The sequence below is a fragment of the Paroedura picta genome, chromosome 9 (genome assembly GCF_049243985.1).
Source record: "Paroedura picta isolate Pp20150507F chromosome 9, Ppicta_v3.0, whole genome shotgun sequence".
Lineage (NCBI taxonomy): Eukaryota > Metazoa > Chordata > Lepidosauria > Squamata > Gekkonidae > Paroedura > Paroedura picta.
In genome coordinates, this window is record NC_135377.1 from 64369997 (window position 1) to 64385107 (window position 15111).

The window sequence follows — 15111 nt, forward strand, 5'->3', positions numbered from 1 at the left end:
ACAGTAAAAATACCAGACCACAGTCACACAGCCCAAAAAAACCACAATCACCAAATGAGTTCTGGCCATGAAAGCCTTGGACAAATACATAGTTTACCCACCCATCCCCGAACAGGGTCCTACAGTTCATTGTCAGCAGCATTGACTACAGAATACTAGAAATTACAAATTATGCAAGATGATTTACAATGTTTAAAATAAAAAGATGCTGTTTAAGAGACGGTAAAGCAGTAACAACAGTATATTACTGGCACACTTAGATAAACGTCCAAACCAGTAAATGAACAGAAACTGTTTTTAAAGAAAGAATCCATCTTTCTTTAAATGAAATGTAAATGAAACAGGATACATTTTTAGTCTTCACTTTATTATCTTTAAATAAAGCAGCTGCAAATAATATTCTGCTTTTTATCAGATCCTTGATAATACAAAGGAAGGAAGGAAGGACAAGAGTACCATGACCAATTCTGTATTTCCCTGCAACAGGGATGTTAAGAAACCAGCTTTTTCAAAAGGCATGTGCAGATCAGCCACTGGTTTCTCAATGCCCTATATAAAGTCAGTTAAGTTTTTGCCAGGTGTGAAGTATTACATGATTCATGATAAATAACAGTCTACGAATGATGTACATTTTGATGGCCAAAATCATTCCTATACAAATTACGAACAACTTTCATGATATTGTTTTACCCTTGGCTCATCATCTCATTATTCAAGCTACTCTTGAAATATTATGTTATTTGATTCTCTATGGATATGAGATTAATAGACCAAGCTCTGAAATACCTCATATGAATTCTTTATATCAGGTAAAAATAAAGTTATTAAGTTTTTGATTTGTGTGACAATCAAAGCAGTAAAGTATGTAGGAATCTTTTTAACAGAGAATGTACAAGATCTATTTAATTATACCTCTCATAGATGCTTTAACAATGTCTTTGTGACTGAAGAGCTAGGAATATATTGCAATGTGAAGCAGGAAACTGAATTAAAGGGAAATGTAATGTTAATTTTAATGCATAATGGCAATTATAATAATATTGATTCGTATACTTCTAATGCCATTTTTACTTTGTAATATCATGTAATTCCACAATGCCATCTTTGATGATTGGAGGGTAGCACAGAAGGTTAAGAAAAATCTTTTCGCTCCACCTGTCCCTACCACCACACTACCACTATGAGGAGAATGTGGTCTTATTTATTTCTGGATCACCTTGTTCTCTGCTAACACAGTTTACCATTAGAGCTAAAACACTTTTTTTTTTACCCTGGTCCATTAAGTTATACCAGACATAGGGCAGACAGACACTGAGGCAAGGGATACCAAGAAACAAATATAAAAATATTTATTTTGGAATTAAGTATTGAGAAGGCATAAGATTAATATTTGTGATACCTTTCTTCATTATTTATGTCTTCATCTTATTCCTGTCTTCATTGTTTATTTTGCTAAAGCAATCTATTCTCTATGCCAATTAAATTATCTGGCTTCCATCCAACAGTCTGCCTCACAGAACCTTGCTTTGTTCTGCTTTGCCTTTCCCCTGGTCAGTACTGTTCGCTGAAGATGCTGAATTTAGGACACCAGGGCACTGGATCCAGAAGAGTCCACGACTGCTTCAGCTCATCCTCTTAAGTTCCTCCATTAGAGATGCCAGCTTCTAGTCAGACCCGAGATCCCCTGGAATTACAGCTCATCTCCAGACTACAGAAGGCAGTTCCCCTGGAGAAAATGGATATTTATTTATTTAATTTTTATACTGCCCTTCCCTACGGCTCCGGGTGGTTTACATAAAACATATAGAACATTTACAGAGAAGGGTGGAGTCTACGGCATTGTATCCCACTGAGGTCCCTGTTCTCCCCAGGCCCCTATTCTCCCCAGGCTCTATCCTCAAATCTCCCAAAGTTTCCCAACCGGGATCTGGCAAATCTACCCCTCCATCCCCTTCAACCCTATCCTCCATTTCTGCTTTTGTGCTGTAAATCATCCCCCTAATTCACTAATCAGCAGTGATGTATTTTAAATCATTTTCTTCCATATCAACATGGGAAAGTGAAAATCTCAAGGAAAAAAACACCTTTCTTGGCAATGGTCCCCAGGCATCAGCTCCACTGTCTGGAAGGCTGCCCAGAGGTCTACACATTTTACAGCTTTTCTTCCCTCACAGATGTAAAAGCAGCTCATGTTTACCTTGTTACCATACAATCTCTAAATATTAAACTTAGCTTTTCCATACAGAACTATTCTTTACATCACACATACAAGATAACTTGCCACAGAGTTTTAGCTGTCCCCCCCCCCTCATGCCGTTCAATTATTTTGCTTTTGTTTTTATTTTTACAATATTTTGCTTAGGTAAACTGACATATAACCCCACAATTATACAGGATCAGCTGTTCCACTATAAGCAGAATCATGCCCTTCTAAGCCCTCTGAAATCCATAAGCTTAGATAGGTATCACAATGTTTAGTATGAAACTGTGAAGTTTATTCATTCATTAATTCATTATTATATTTATATACCGCCTTCCCCGAAGGCTCAGGGCGGTTTACAGGAAGCAGGAAAAGATACAGATAACATATGGTAACAGGTGATAACAGTAATAACATTATAACAACAATAACTTAACACGATCACAACAATAACATTAGAAAATGGTGGAATGGCAAGAGCCTCAGCTCAACTCTTACTGGGACCCAACGTGTGAGGCAGATTAGTGTCAGTTGTAGTAGGAGGTGGGGGGTTTGGTGGCCAACCGGAAGTGATGATTTGGGTCGACCTCAAACAAATGCCTGGCGGAGGAGCTCCCTTTTGCAGGCCCTGTGGAACCATTTAGGTTCTGTCAATGAACTACAATCTTAGAAACAGTACTTCCAAAAGCAGAGAGCTTATTTTCTTTTTCAGCCTTTTGACGGTGGAGAAACCCCTGAAATATTTTTCAGGCTTCAAAAAAAGTTCTGGCTGGCTGGCTGGCAGGCAGGCAGGCAGGCAGGCAATCAATCAAACAATCAATCAAACAATCAATCAATCACCATTTCCATTGTGGAGAAAGAAAATAGGCTTGTAAAGCAACAGTGGTGGTGGGTTCCAGTGACGTCTAGTGATGTTAGTGGCCATACAAACTTTTAGGAAGTTGTGTAACCCCTGGAGAACTCTCGCGTAACCCCAGGTTTCCCTGGAATCCTGGCTGAGAATCCCTGATTTACCTGCCAGTACTTATTTCTTTGTAAGTTGAGGGGTAAGAAATGTAACAGGCTTTTATTGCCTTTCTGATCTTGACCAACTGAGAAAATCTGCGCTGTGTAAGTTCATAATGTTGTTCACTCTAATTTTGCTGTCATGTATTATTGTTTATTGTCTTTTCAGAATAAGCATATACAATTGGTTACACTTTTTAACCACAGGACTCATTACTTCACTCTAATAGATGTTTTCAGTTGAACTTGAGGATTGAGTTTGAGAAAACGTGACTTTTACTTGCATTTATCTTGAACATCTGAAATCGAGTTTCCTCTGAGCCTTTTTTTCTTTTTTGAAATTTCCATCTTCAGGAAATACCATTATAACTGAAGCTGTGTCGCTGCAGCTAAGATACTACAAATCCGTCTCCTTGTTTTATCTACTGCTCCTACTGCTGCCCTGTAGGGTGACATGAAGAGGTAACCCTCAGGTTTTCCAGCGGGCATTTCACACAGAGCTGGGCTGTCTTCCAAAGCAGGAGAAAAAAAATTGCTATTAATTTAAACAGATCCAGGCTGTTGCTAAAAAATCTTAGTCTGAGCACTTTCTGGTTGGCCACTGGCAGTCTTGATCCAACAAGAAGCCTGGTGCCAATACTGCTGTTTTGATTTCCAGCTAAGGTTGTCCATTCCTAATGGCTTCTTGCATTTTAGTTTTCTTTCCTCCACTCCCTTTTTAGAGTAATAAAAGTATATACAGTGATTTTGAGGATTCAGCTATGTATCCACAGGGCTGTTGAGGAACTTACATGTTATACAAAGTCAGCAAAATGGGGGATAGGGAACTCTCTGCCTCTATGCACCATGATTACAACACAATTAAAGAAATTTATCTAGATATACTTGAATTCTTATTGACTTTGATGTATGTGGAGGGATGTGCTTTAGTTGAGCCACTTCCACAGCTGGATGGGATCTGCATTGGGAGGGAACTCTTTAATGCAGAGCCACAGATTGCTGCAGTGTCAGCCCAAATCTGCCCACCCTGTACATGCTGGCATCCTTGACCAATGGGCCATTGATTCACAGTACCACAGCTCTCATGGCATCAGGGTATTAGTCGCAGTGTTAAGGCTTACAAAGAAGACCAAGTACTATGAGCGATGTTGTGTTCCTGTTGGTGAAGGAAGAATCCACATTGTTTGATTATTCTGTGGGAACATTCAAATTACAGAGTGGTGTATGCATGTAAGAGAATCAAAAACAAAAATGCCCCCGAAGTCCCCAAAGGCTGGGATACAAAGCTTCACGCTCCACACAGGCTGGTATAGTCCAGGTCGGACCTATCCTATTCAAAACTTAACTTTCGGCATACATTGAGATTATACTAAGGAAAGTTTCTATCCAAAAATTCAGAGGGAGTCTGTTTATAATCAAGGGAGGTTTCCCCTGTGTAAAAGTACAGGAAAATCACTGAGAAATTTACCAATTAATCCTAGAGAATGGAGATGTAGTCATTCTGGCCTCCCAACAACATAATGTAGTCTCTTTTGCTTTATTAATAAAAAGTTGAGTTCAGGGTTTTCCAACCATGGTACCGAGGTACCATATGCTACCGTGAAGGCCCCTCAATAATGCCATGCCTAGAGGTTTTCAAAAGGGGGGCTGGGAAGACCCCTCCCACCCTGTAAAACAGTGATTCTCAACCGCCATAATGCCGTGACCCCAACTACAGCAGCGGGGGCAGCGTGGGGGCACGCACACATGCACATAATGATCTGGAGGCGGCGTGGAGGCCAGTGCCATGGGTCCACTGCCGCCTGCTATTGCTGCCCGCTGCCAACCTCTCCTGCGACCCCGCAGAAGGGACCAGGTGACTCCACTTGGACCCCAAGGTTGAGAACCACTGCTGTAAATTAATTTTTTTAAAAAATTTACTATTATTTGGGCGGGTTGACCTACCCCCTCCCAAAGTAGTCAGTGATGAGACCGAACCGGGATGAAAGAGAGGGCCATTTAAACCTTTGCTGTCTGACGCTCCTCACTTCTGGGGGGTGTGGCAGGGAGATGTGGCCAGCTAACATCACCTTCTCAACGCCTGAAAGAATTTCAGCAGTACCTTTATGGTCAAAAGAAGGCTGATCTAGTCAATGCAAATACTGCTGAAATAGTACTTTAGTCCACTTATACCCCAAGGAGAGCCGTGGTGCATTCCTTGGTGTTCAGGGCTTATTTAATGTATTCTCTTGCAGTTTAGCCTACCTCTTGTTTCTCTCTCTGCTATGTTACTATGTCTTAGTGTTTGTACTCTGAAGGCCTCTCAGTTGTACTGGTGGCCTTCAGTCAGTTCTCTTTTTGCAACTCCTGTCTCTGTCCAAATATCCAACAGTGGGAGACTTAGGGAGGAGACGGAAGCACCTTTGAAAACCTGGGGTATAATTTCCTTAATAGCTTGTTGTTGTTGTTAGGTGCGAAGTTGTGTCCAACCCATCGCAACCCAATGATCCTCCAGTCCTACCCGTCCTCTACCATTCCCCATCATTATGATATCTAGGAATCTCACGCATGTTTACCCAGTCAATGTGAGGGTAGTTGAAATGTCCCAGTATAATAACCATTATCTGTTTTGGTCACCTCCCTTTTTTCCTTTTCCATCTCAAGATCCGCCTCCAGGGTTTGATCAGGTAGGCAAGACACCCCCACTTTAAGTAACCCTTAGGGCCCAGTATTTTCACCCACATTGCTTATGATGGGGAGTTAATTCCCCTAATGTTTTCCAACTTATTTGAACCTATGCCCACTTTGATGTACAATACAACACCAACAACAACCTGTCCCTCGTTGTCCTGCCTATAAAAATATATACCCAGGAATTACTGTATCCCATAGATTTTCCCCATTCCGCCATGTTTCTGAAATATCTACTATATCTAACTTGTCATTGAACACCAGATAGGGAAAGCAGTGGCAAGAAGACCACTGAGGATTTCGTCTCTCACATGGATCCTGTAGTAACTAGTATCTGCTTCTATTATGTTGCCTTCTGAGTAGACATAATCTTTTTCTTTGCTGTTTTTTCTTGTTTCTTCCTTATCTATTAAGGATTGCCACATGCATACACACTTAGGCTATGATATAAAGTTGGCAACATAAAATATTGATTTTCAGCAGGTGGACAGTAATTAATAGAAGTATTGAACCTGACATTTTTCCTGGTCAGTGGATCCTCAAAAATTTGCTTTCCTGAAACAGAACTATACGCTGACTGCAATTTCCCAGAGAAAACACATAAAATGGAGACTCTGACTTTTATTCTATTTGGTTTTGACTGAGTACAGCAATCAGTAGCATGAGAGAGTCCCAGGTGACTTGAAACGAAAACGAATGATCCAATTTCTGCCTGCAAGCTGCTTAAAGCTAAACTCAAAATTTCAGTGTTCACACTGGCAATTTAGTTGCCAAAGGATTGTGCGGTTTATGATTTAATTAAAAGTCTCTAAGCAATACTTGCTCTCATTTATACTGGTACAAAACATCTGGGTAAAATCTATTAAAGTAAGTGGCATTTCTCAGAAAATAAAGCAGGATGACTATAAGCAGGCTAAAACTGTGGTGTACCAGAACAGTTAAGCTAGTACCCTTGGGGTTCTACTCGCCGCCTCATCCTGTGCTCCGGCTAAAGTAGCCTGCACCGCCTTCCTTTTTATGTTCCTGCAGGCTAGAGCAGCTATCCTAATCTTTCACCTGTTTAAGACGAAGGCTATAAAATAATTAAAATCCAAGCTGCTTGGTTTACCTTTGATGGGTGTAGTGGTTAAGAGCAGCGGACTCTAATCTGGAGAAAGGGGGACTGATTCACTACTCTTCCACAGGCAGCCAGCTGGGCGACCTCGGTCCAGTCACAACAATTCTCTCAGCCTCACTTGTCTCACAGGGTGCCTGTTGTGAAAAGAGGAGGGGAAGGCAATTGTCAGCCACTTTGAGACTCCTAAAAGGTAAAGGTATCCCCTGTGCAAGCACCGGGTCATGTCTGACCCTTGGGGTGACGCCCTCTAGCGTTTTCATGGCAGACTCAATACGGGGCGGTTTGCCAGTGCCTTCCCCAGTCATTACCGTTTACCCCCCAGCAAGCAAGCTGGGTACTCATTTTACCGACCTCGGAAGGATGGAAGGCTGAACTGGCTGCTGGGATTGAACTCTCAGTCTCATGGGCAAAGCTTTCAGACTGCATGTCTGCTGCCTTACCACTCTGCGCCATCCTTGAGATTCCTAAAGGTTGACAAAAACGAGGTATAAAAAAACAAATCTTCCTCATCTCTGACCTCACTCAGTAGTTTTTTCTGGGAAGTTAGAAAAGTGTAAGAGAGTAAGACAAGTGCTGTGAATTACGACCAACAATAATTTACGCAATGATACTGGAATTGCCATACTTGCTGAAAAATATATACACGGGTCTGTAGGGGGCAAAAAGTTTGCCTTTGCTTTTCCAACGGGCGGATAAATGCTCATCCTGAGCCACAAGTCATTTGCAATGTAAACCTAAGCAGAATTACACTCTTCCACGTTAGTTGGAATCAAATCAAAGGGTTTTAGAAGGGTGTAACTCTGTTTAGGATTGCATTATTAACTGCTGTTTGAATTTTAGCACAGATTAATAATTACCACCTCAGTTTATATATGTAGGGCTTGTGTAGGGTGCCAACTGTCTAATGACTATTTGATGTGACAGGTCTAAAGGTAAAGGTATCTCCAGTGCAAGCACCAAGTCATGTCTGACCCTTGGGGTGACGCCCTCCAGCGTTTTCTTGGCAGACTCAATATGGGGTGGGTTGCCATTCCCTTCCCCAGTCATTACCGTTTGCCCCCCAGCAAGCAAGCTGGGTACTCATTTTACCGACCTCAAAAGGATGGAAGTCTGAGTCAACCTTGAGCCGGCTGCTGGGATCGAACTCCCAGCCTCATGGGCAGATAGCTTCAGACAGCATTTCTGCCGCTTACCACTCTGCGCCACAATACTCAGACATAATTCCTAACGGCAGGGAACAACTTCCATGGGGTCTAATGCCAGAGAGACCAACATCCAAAGTGTCCATTCTCTCCAGGGGATCCCAGATCTCCAGCCACCACCTGGAGGATGGCAACTATACATCTAGTTACATCCAAGTAGCATAGACTTCAGAACACAAGAAGACAGATTTGGAAAGGCTGGGGAGGACAGTTTGTGATGTCAATCCCCAGGTGGGACCAGAGGATTCCTTGGTTTCAGGGCTCATCTCCTGACAACAGATCTCAGTTCCCCCGGAGAAAATGGCCGCTTTGACGGGTGAGCTCCCTAGCATTAGACTCCACTGTGGTTCCTTCCCACCCCAAATCCGGCGCCCTCCCGGCTCCACCCCCAAAGTCTCCAGGCATCTCCCAACCCAGAGCTGGCAGCCTCCCAAGAATGCAGTCGTGGCGAACAGCTTCCCCTGCCCAAGAGGGCTTCTCCGTGCAACTTGCTCCTTCCCCGCGGGGCAAAACTGCGGCTGGGGGGCGTGGCAGAGTCCGGCCTCGGGGCCTGAGGGGGCGGGTTCCCATGCTCGTTCCCTGCGGCCAGCCCGCGGGGGAAGCGGCTGCGTGCCTCGGCGCCCGTGGCGAATGTCTCGTCGGGCTTTCTCCCTTCGGGTTCGGGGGGAGGGCCCGGCGGGGCCCGCCCATTCCTGCCGGCGGGGAGGAGGAGGAGGAGGAGGAGGGAGCGGCGGAGAGGCAGGCAAAGGGGGCGCGCCGCTTCCTTGGCCGTGCCGCGGGGCTTTGCGCGCAGAGTCCCCGACGGCAGCGGCAGCAGCGATGGGGGCGCGACGGCGGGCGGGTGGGAGCGGGGCTGGGCCTGCCCTGTGAGCCGGACGGCGCCGTCATGCCATGGAGGGCCGCGGCTCGGCGGTGCTGGGCTTGGGGCAACTTTTAGCTCCCTTCGGAGAGCGCCAGCTGCAGGAAGAGGCCGCCGCGCTGCCGCTATGGCCGCCGGAGGAGGCGCTTTTGCAGGCGGCGGAGGAGGAAGAGGAGGAGGCGGAGGCGGAGGCGGAGGCGGCGGCGGGGGAGCGGGACGGCGAGGAGGCGCTGCTGGCCCTTCGCCGCCGCCACGGGCGCTCCCTCTCGCTGCCCGCCAGCCCGACGCTGGGCGCGGCGGGGCGGCTGTTCCCGGCTGAGGGCGAGGCGGGCGGGGCGGCGAGCGGCTGCTGCACCAAGTGCAAGAAGCGCGTGCAGTTCGCGGACGCGCTGGGGCTGTGCCTGGCCAGCGTGAAGCACTTCAGCGCGGCCGAGGAGCCGCAGGTGCCGCCCGCCGTGCTCTCCCGCCTGCAGAGCTTCCCCATGCGCCGCCGGGACCTGGAGGAGTTCAGCGCCGCCCTGGCCGGGCTGGGCGGCTGCGCGGCGCCTCCCTTCGCGCGGCCGCTCCCGCCGGCCCGCCCGCTCGTGCCCCGCTTCGAGGCGGCCGGGAAGCGGCCGGCGGGCGAGCGGCTGCGGCGGGAGCGCGTGTGCCTGGAGGAGGCGGCCGGGACGGCGCTGGCCGGGGCGCCCACGGACGTGCGCGGCGTGGTGCGGGTGCTGGCCTGCCCCGGCGCCAAGGAGGTGACGGTGCGCTACACCTTCAACGAGTGGCTCTCCTTCCTCGACTCGGCCGCCGTGCCCCTGCCGCCACCGCCGCCGCCCGGCTCGCCCCCCGACGACGACGACGACCCCGACGCGCCTCCCGTCGAGCGCTACCACTTCGCCTTGTGCCTCCCGCCGGGCCTGCAGGAGGGCACGGCCGTGCACTTCGCCATCTGCTACCGCAGCCAGCAGGGCGAGCACTGGGACAACAACGGAGGCCGCAACTACACCTTGCACTGAGGCGCAACCAGCCGCCCCGGGCCCCTGCAGCCTCTCCCGGGGGCCTGTCCTCTCCTCTCCCAGCGCCCTGGTCCTGGAGGGCATCCAGTTGCCAGCTGTGCCTTTGCACCCCAAGCCTTGCTGCCCGTACCCCACCAAGAGCCAGGAATGCCAGAAGAGACTCTCAGCCTGAGGCAGGGCCCAACAGCCTCCTCAAAACTTTGGTGCGCTCTCCCCCAGGCAGAGGGATTTGTGTCTTGGAACCATTTGGATGTGAATCGCACGGTGGATATAAAGCCTGCTGTGGGACTGCTCGGGTCCCCCTTTTCCGGAATGCACTTTACGTATGTTCAGAGGGGAGGAAGGAAGGAAGGAAGCTGAGCTGGCCATTCCTGTGGCCTCTCCCCCTTGCCTCAAGTCCGCTAAAGGCTGACGGACCTTCCGTTTCCCTTCCCCAAGATGGCCTTTAACATGAAGACAGCACTACAGTGATTTTAATGAACTGGGGAAATACAAGAGCTGTTCAGGACATACTTTAAAAAACAACCCAGCCTTGCCTTTTTATTCTTCTCTTCCGTCTTGAAAATGGTGCCTTGACTGAAATACGTTGATGTAAGACAGAACAAAGGTTTTGACGGTTGTGTCGAGGACTGGACTTGTTCTCCTAGCAAAGGCATCAACTGTTGCTGGATTTATTAATTTTTTGCAATAAAGAGAGAGGAGTTTATGAGAAATGGCTGAATCTCAGCAAAAATCGGAGCTAGAAGAAATTCTTCTGCCTCCTCTTCAGGCTGTGATGCCTTGAATAAGTTGTCTGTGATTTCACATGGGGTTAACTGCTGCTAACAACATAGCACGTGGAGGGGCTTTCAGGGTCTGTGTAGGATGTAAGACAGTGGGTTCGGTTCACAAAACCAGTACGGATGCAAGAGCCATTGGAGAACGGCCTAAAAACCAGTGTGCTCCGGCTATGAGGGAAGATCTCTCCATTACACTAATAGGATAAAGACATTTTTAGCACGAAGTCTTGTACCTGCTAAAACACAGTGCCCCAAACAACGGATAAACAGTGCAGAAACCCTGACCTGCTTTACGTTCAATCTTGAACATGCTGCCCACTTATAGGTAGCTGGCTTATAGTTGCAACTGATAACCGGCTATTTTCTGATAGATTTGTGGAACAGGGAGTATGCAGGACATTCCTGTGTGCACTTGGCTAACTCTGCCGTGAGAAAGCATGGGCAGGTTTTCCTTAGGGTCACAGAGCCCCAGGCGGTGCAGGCTGACATGTTCTTTTCCACTTCGAATATACCGATATACTGTGAAAGTGAACTGCTGATGATGAAGTCACTGTTAATGTCCTCTTCACTTAAGTGCCCTGAATCTGTAGTTTAGTGGAGCCTTTTAAGGGCCCTCCTTTATTGTTGGAAACTAAATGCACTTTCACAATCCAAAGTAACTTTGTTATGCTGTTTTGTAGAGTTACTAGCAGCAATCGGTCTGGGACAGGGGTAGTCAAACTGCGGCCCTCCAGATGTCCATGGACTACAATTCCCATGAGCCCCTGCCAGCATCGCTGGCAGGGGGTCATGAGAATTGTAGTCCATGGACATCTGGAGGGCCGCAGTTTGGCTACCCCTGGTCTAGGAAGATAGCTGCCAGAGAAACAGATTTGGGGAACAGTTCAGTGACCACTTGCCTAGATCTGTTAGTTTTGTTGCTGTTATTGTGATCAGCCTGAATGGTCATTAAGCTATCCCTGAAAATCTACTCTGAGCAGAGATGTCCTACGAATGACTGATTTCCCGCACCCCAGAATCTTGTTAAATGGTCTTACAAATTACCCTTTTAAAGTGGCATAGCTGTTCTGGCTCCTCAAAGGCAAAACTGTAGGAATTTTATGCTATTTATTCAACTCAATAAAAACTTGGATTGTTGCTGCTCTTCCCTCTTAGAAATGGTGAGAATTTATATAAGTGATCCTGTGTTGGTTATTGCCTTAGAAGCTTGTTAAAAGATGGACCCCCTTGTAAGAGAACAGGACACACAACATGGAAATTGGGAAATGGTGATTGAGGAGACAACTAGGTCAGTGTTGTAGTGCCCCTGTTGAAGGCCTAGCGTTCACTTTGTTATTTTTGTATTTCACTTCCTGCAGCTGGCTGTCATGAATGCATTTTCTTATAGAATCACTTTGCTGTTTGCTTTAAGTACACCTTTATATCAGACTCTGGGTCATCTGATACTAAAGAAAATGGGTCTCCTCTCCTTCAAGCATACTGCAAACAGTAATGGACAGTATCAGTAAATGTGAATCTAGGGTCCTTGGCCTTTCACAGCCCCTGAACGTGTGGCGTGCTGCATGTTTGTAGACAACTGTGCCCCTTTCATACCTGATGGTATTTTTTGCAGTTTGCACGCAAACTATTGGCCCTTCTGTGTCACGCGTAAGCCGCTGGGAATGCTCTTGCCACTTGGTGGTGTTACAGGGAAGCATGCAGGATAAATGCAACAACAACAAAAAAACCTGGATGCCCTCTGGAAACCCTGTGGTTCTCTTTAAGAGTTAAGCTGTGATTTGTTTGTTTTGGGTGGGGAGAGAGGCTGGCAGTCCCCCAGGGAGTCAGACCACGTAACCTTGGACTCTGTTTTCAAAAACTATTTCGGACAACAGTTGAAACATAGATGAAGACTCTCCCCACCCCTTTTGTCCCAGGAGCATGTGTACAGCAAGAGTATGGATACCTTCTGTTGCTTTAACACCTTTGATTGTCCAGCTAGAGCAGTGATCAATCTCAAAAGTACAGAAGAACTCATCTTGAGTCACTTAAAAAAATCTTTGTTGTAAATACACAAAAAGCCATTGTGAGGTTTTATGTAGCACTTGAATAAGTCAACACTAGCACAAGTACACAAAATTCTTGACACTACATACTCCTTTTTTGCTTAAATGACCATTTGCAATGGTGCCAAAGTGAGTCATTGTATGTTCAGCATAAGATTGCCTTAAGCGGTAACGATCCTGTCATCTTTGGAGGAGAAGCTGGTTTTTATTTTCCCCCCATGGAATAATGTTTACACGCCTCAAAAAGCCCAGTGTGTTAATACTCGCGCGTGTAGCAAACTTCTCATTAAATAGTTATGGCTTCAGTTGGCCCTCTGCAAAATCTCTGGTTTCATCGTGTCCCACCGGCTGTGTGCAAGAGCACCGTGGAGCTCTTTTCTTTTTTTTAAAAAGGAAAAGGCTTGAAATTGAATGTGACAGTTTTAGCTTGTGGCTAGATGGTATTCTGAGGGGAGTGAGCAGAGATGCTGCCTGGCATAGCCAAGCAATCAAGCTGTCTGAACAAGATTATTCACAGCAAGCGAGGTGAAAGTCTCTAGCGGGCTGTATATTCTTGCAAAAACTAGTCTGAGCTGGTTTTGCCTGGGGTATGCAGAGGTTTCCTCCGGAACCTCTTGTGGATAATCTTACAGGGGAAAGCGTCCTGAGGATGCTGATGCAGCTCACCTATGGCCATCTCATGGTGTTGGACATCTTCCAAATGCATGGACTGTATATCAAGGATTGTCCTTTTCCAGGAACGACAGACAGACTCACACCTCACATCTTTCACAAGGGAAAATGGGGCAGGGGAGGCATGTTGGATAAAGGTTTTTGTATAGATGCACTGTGGGAATTGCCTCAGTTACTTTGGTAAGCGAGCCTTGTAAACCTTGATGAATAAAAATGCCTTACGTTGCAAGTTCATGACGCTGTCTGTCTGGTCCATATGACTGCATCACCTTGATTATTTTGGTCTCCAGCTTAGTTTCACGTGTCACAGGAAGGCTGTGCAAACAAAGGTCATGCTGGGAGTTTTGGGCTTCACAGCTCTTCAAAGAGTTTATTGGGGCAGCAAACACAAATATTTCTTGCAAGGGAGACTAAAACTGTTGGCTGGTTCCTCTCACCTCCTTCCCACAGGGCCAGGAGCTTCAAAGCAGAGTTAAAACCCATTTTATAGCAGATTTGGAGACGTAAGGTTGGAGAATGTGAGCTTGGGTGTTAAAACCAGTTGCTTTTGTCAAAACTGGCTGAACTTTCTGCGTGTAACGTCTAGGAATAGTTCCGTGGTCTAAGATCAAGCATAACGTTTAAACCCATTTGGTCATCTTAGTGGCTTCTAAACAGTAAAAGCCAAAGGTTCTTATGACAAAACTTCTCATGTTGTATAGTTTGTTATTGCCCAATGTCATATTTCATTTAGTTCTGTTTGATTTGGACTTCAACTTGGTTATTTTGGGCCCTAAACAAAAAACACTAGAAGCTTCTTTGGCCATATCTATTTGTAGAAAAGGAAGGGAAAATATCCTAGTGTAATAAATTAATCTGAATATGCAATATTTCTTTTAGCTTAAAACTTCAGCCTTAACTCTGGTCAGAGTTATGTGGCACAATGGTGAAAGTGACAGACTGGTTTTGGGAGAACCAGGTTCGAATCTCCGTCAGACAAGGTGACTTTGGGCCATTCAGCCTAACTTATCTCACAGGGTTGTTGTGAGAACCATGTAAGCTGCTTTGGATCTCTGGTGGGAGGAAAAGGTGAGGTATGAATGAAGGGGAGTTCTAAGCAGTTCTGGGAGAACTTATCGGTCAGCACTGGCCTGTGTCTATACACTTTAGTTTTGCAACTTCCCCATAATGAACAGTCTTACTTTCTTAAAAATGTGAGAGAGCACAGAAGTATAGAGTCATACCAGTGATGTTCTAGAAGCATTTTGAGTCCAGTGGCTCCTTTAAGACCAACAAAGGTTTATTCAAAGTATAACCTTTGTATGTATGGACATTTTGTCATATACAAAAAATGCATGCACATGAAAGCTTGTAACTTTAATAAAAATCTGTTGGTCTTAAATGTGCCTCTGGTCTCAAACATCGTTCTGCTGTCAGCTTGGTGTAGTGGTTAAGAGTGGCAGCTTTGAATCTGGGCAGCCAGTTGGGTGACCTTGGGCTCCTCACAGCCGTGATGGAGCTGCTCTGACCGAGCAGTCCTGTCAGAGCTCTCTCAGCCCCACCAGCCTCCCAGGATGTCTTT

General features: G+C 46.3%; 1 protein-coding gene and 1 long non-coding RNA gene across 2 annotated transcripts; one reads left to right on the plus strand and one right to left on the minus strand.

Annotated features, from left to right (window-relative positions):
• Positions 1 to 1324: 1324 nt before the first annotated feature.
• On the minus strand, positions 1325 to 7310 carry LOC143845084 (uncharacterized). The gene is made up of 2 exons (XR_013234276.1): positions 6984 to 7310; positions 1325 to 1726 (listed from the first exon to the last, which is right to left on the minus strand). It is a non-coding gene; the product is annotated as an uncharacterized LOC143845084 (long non-coding RNA).
• A 1623-nt stretch (positions 7311 to 8933) lies between these two features.
• Positions 8934 to 13784, plus strand: PPP1R3G (protein phosphatase 1 regulatory subunit 3G). The gene has a single exon (XM_077353107.1). The coding sequence runs from the start codon at positions 9086 to 9088 to the stop codon at positions 10052 to 10054; it is 969 nt and encodes a 322-aa protein (XP_077209222.1). The 5' UTR covers positions 8934 to 9085; the 3' UTR covers positions 10055 to 13784.
• Positions 13785 to 15111: the final 1327 nt, after the last annotated feature.

What these genes read in the sequence shown, in the direction of transcription:
- PPP1R3G (XM_077353107.1), top strand. Translation starts at nt 9,086, where the DNA reads ATGGAGGGCCGCGGCTCGGCGGTGCTGGGCTTGGGGCAACTTTTAGCT.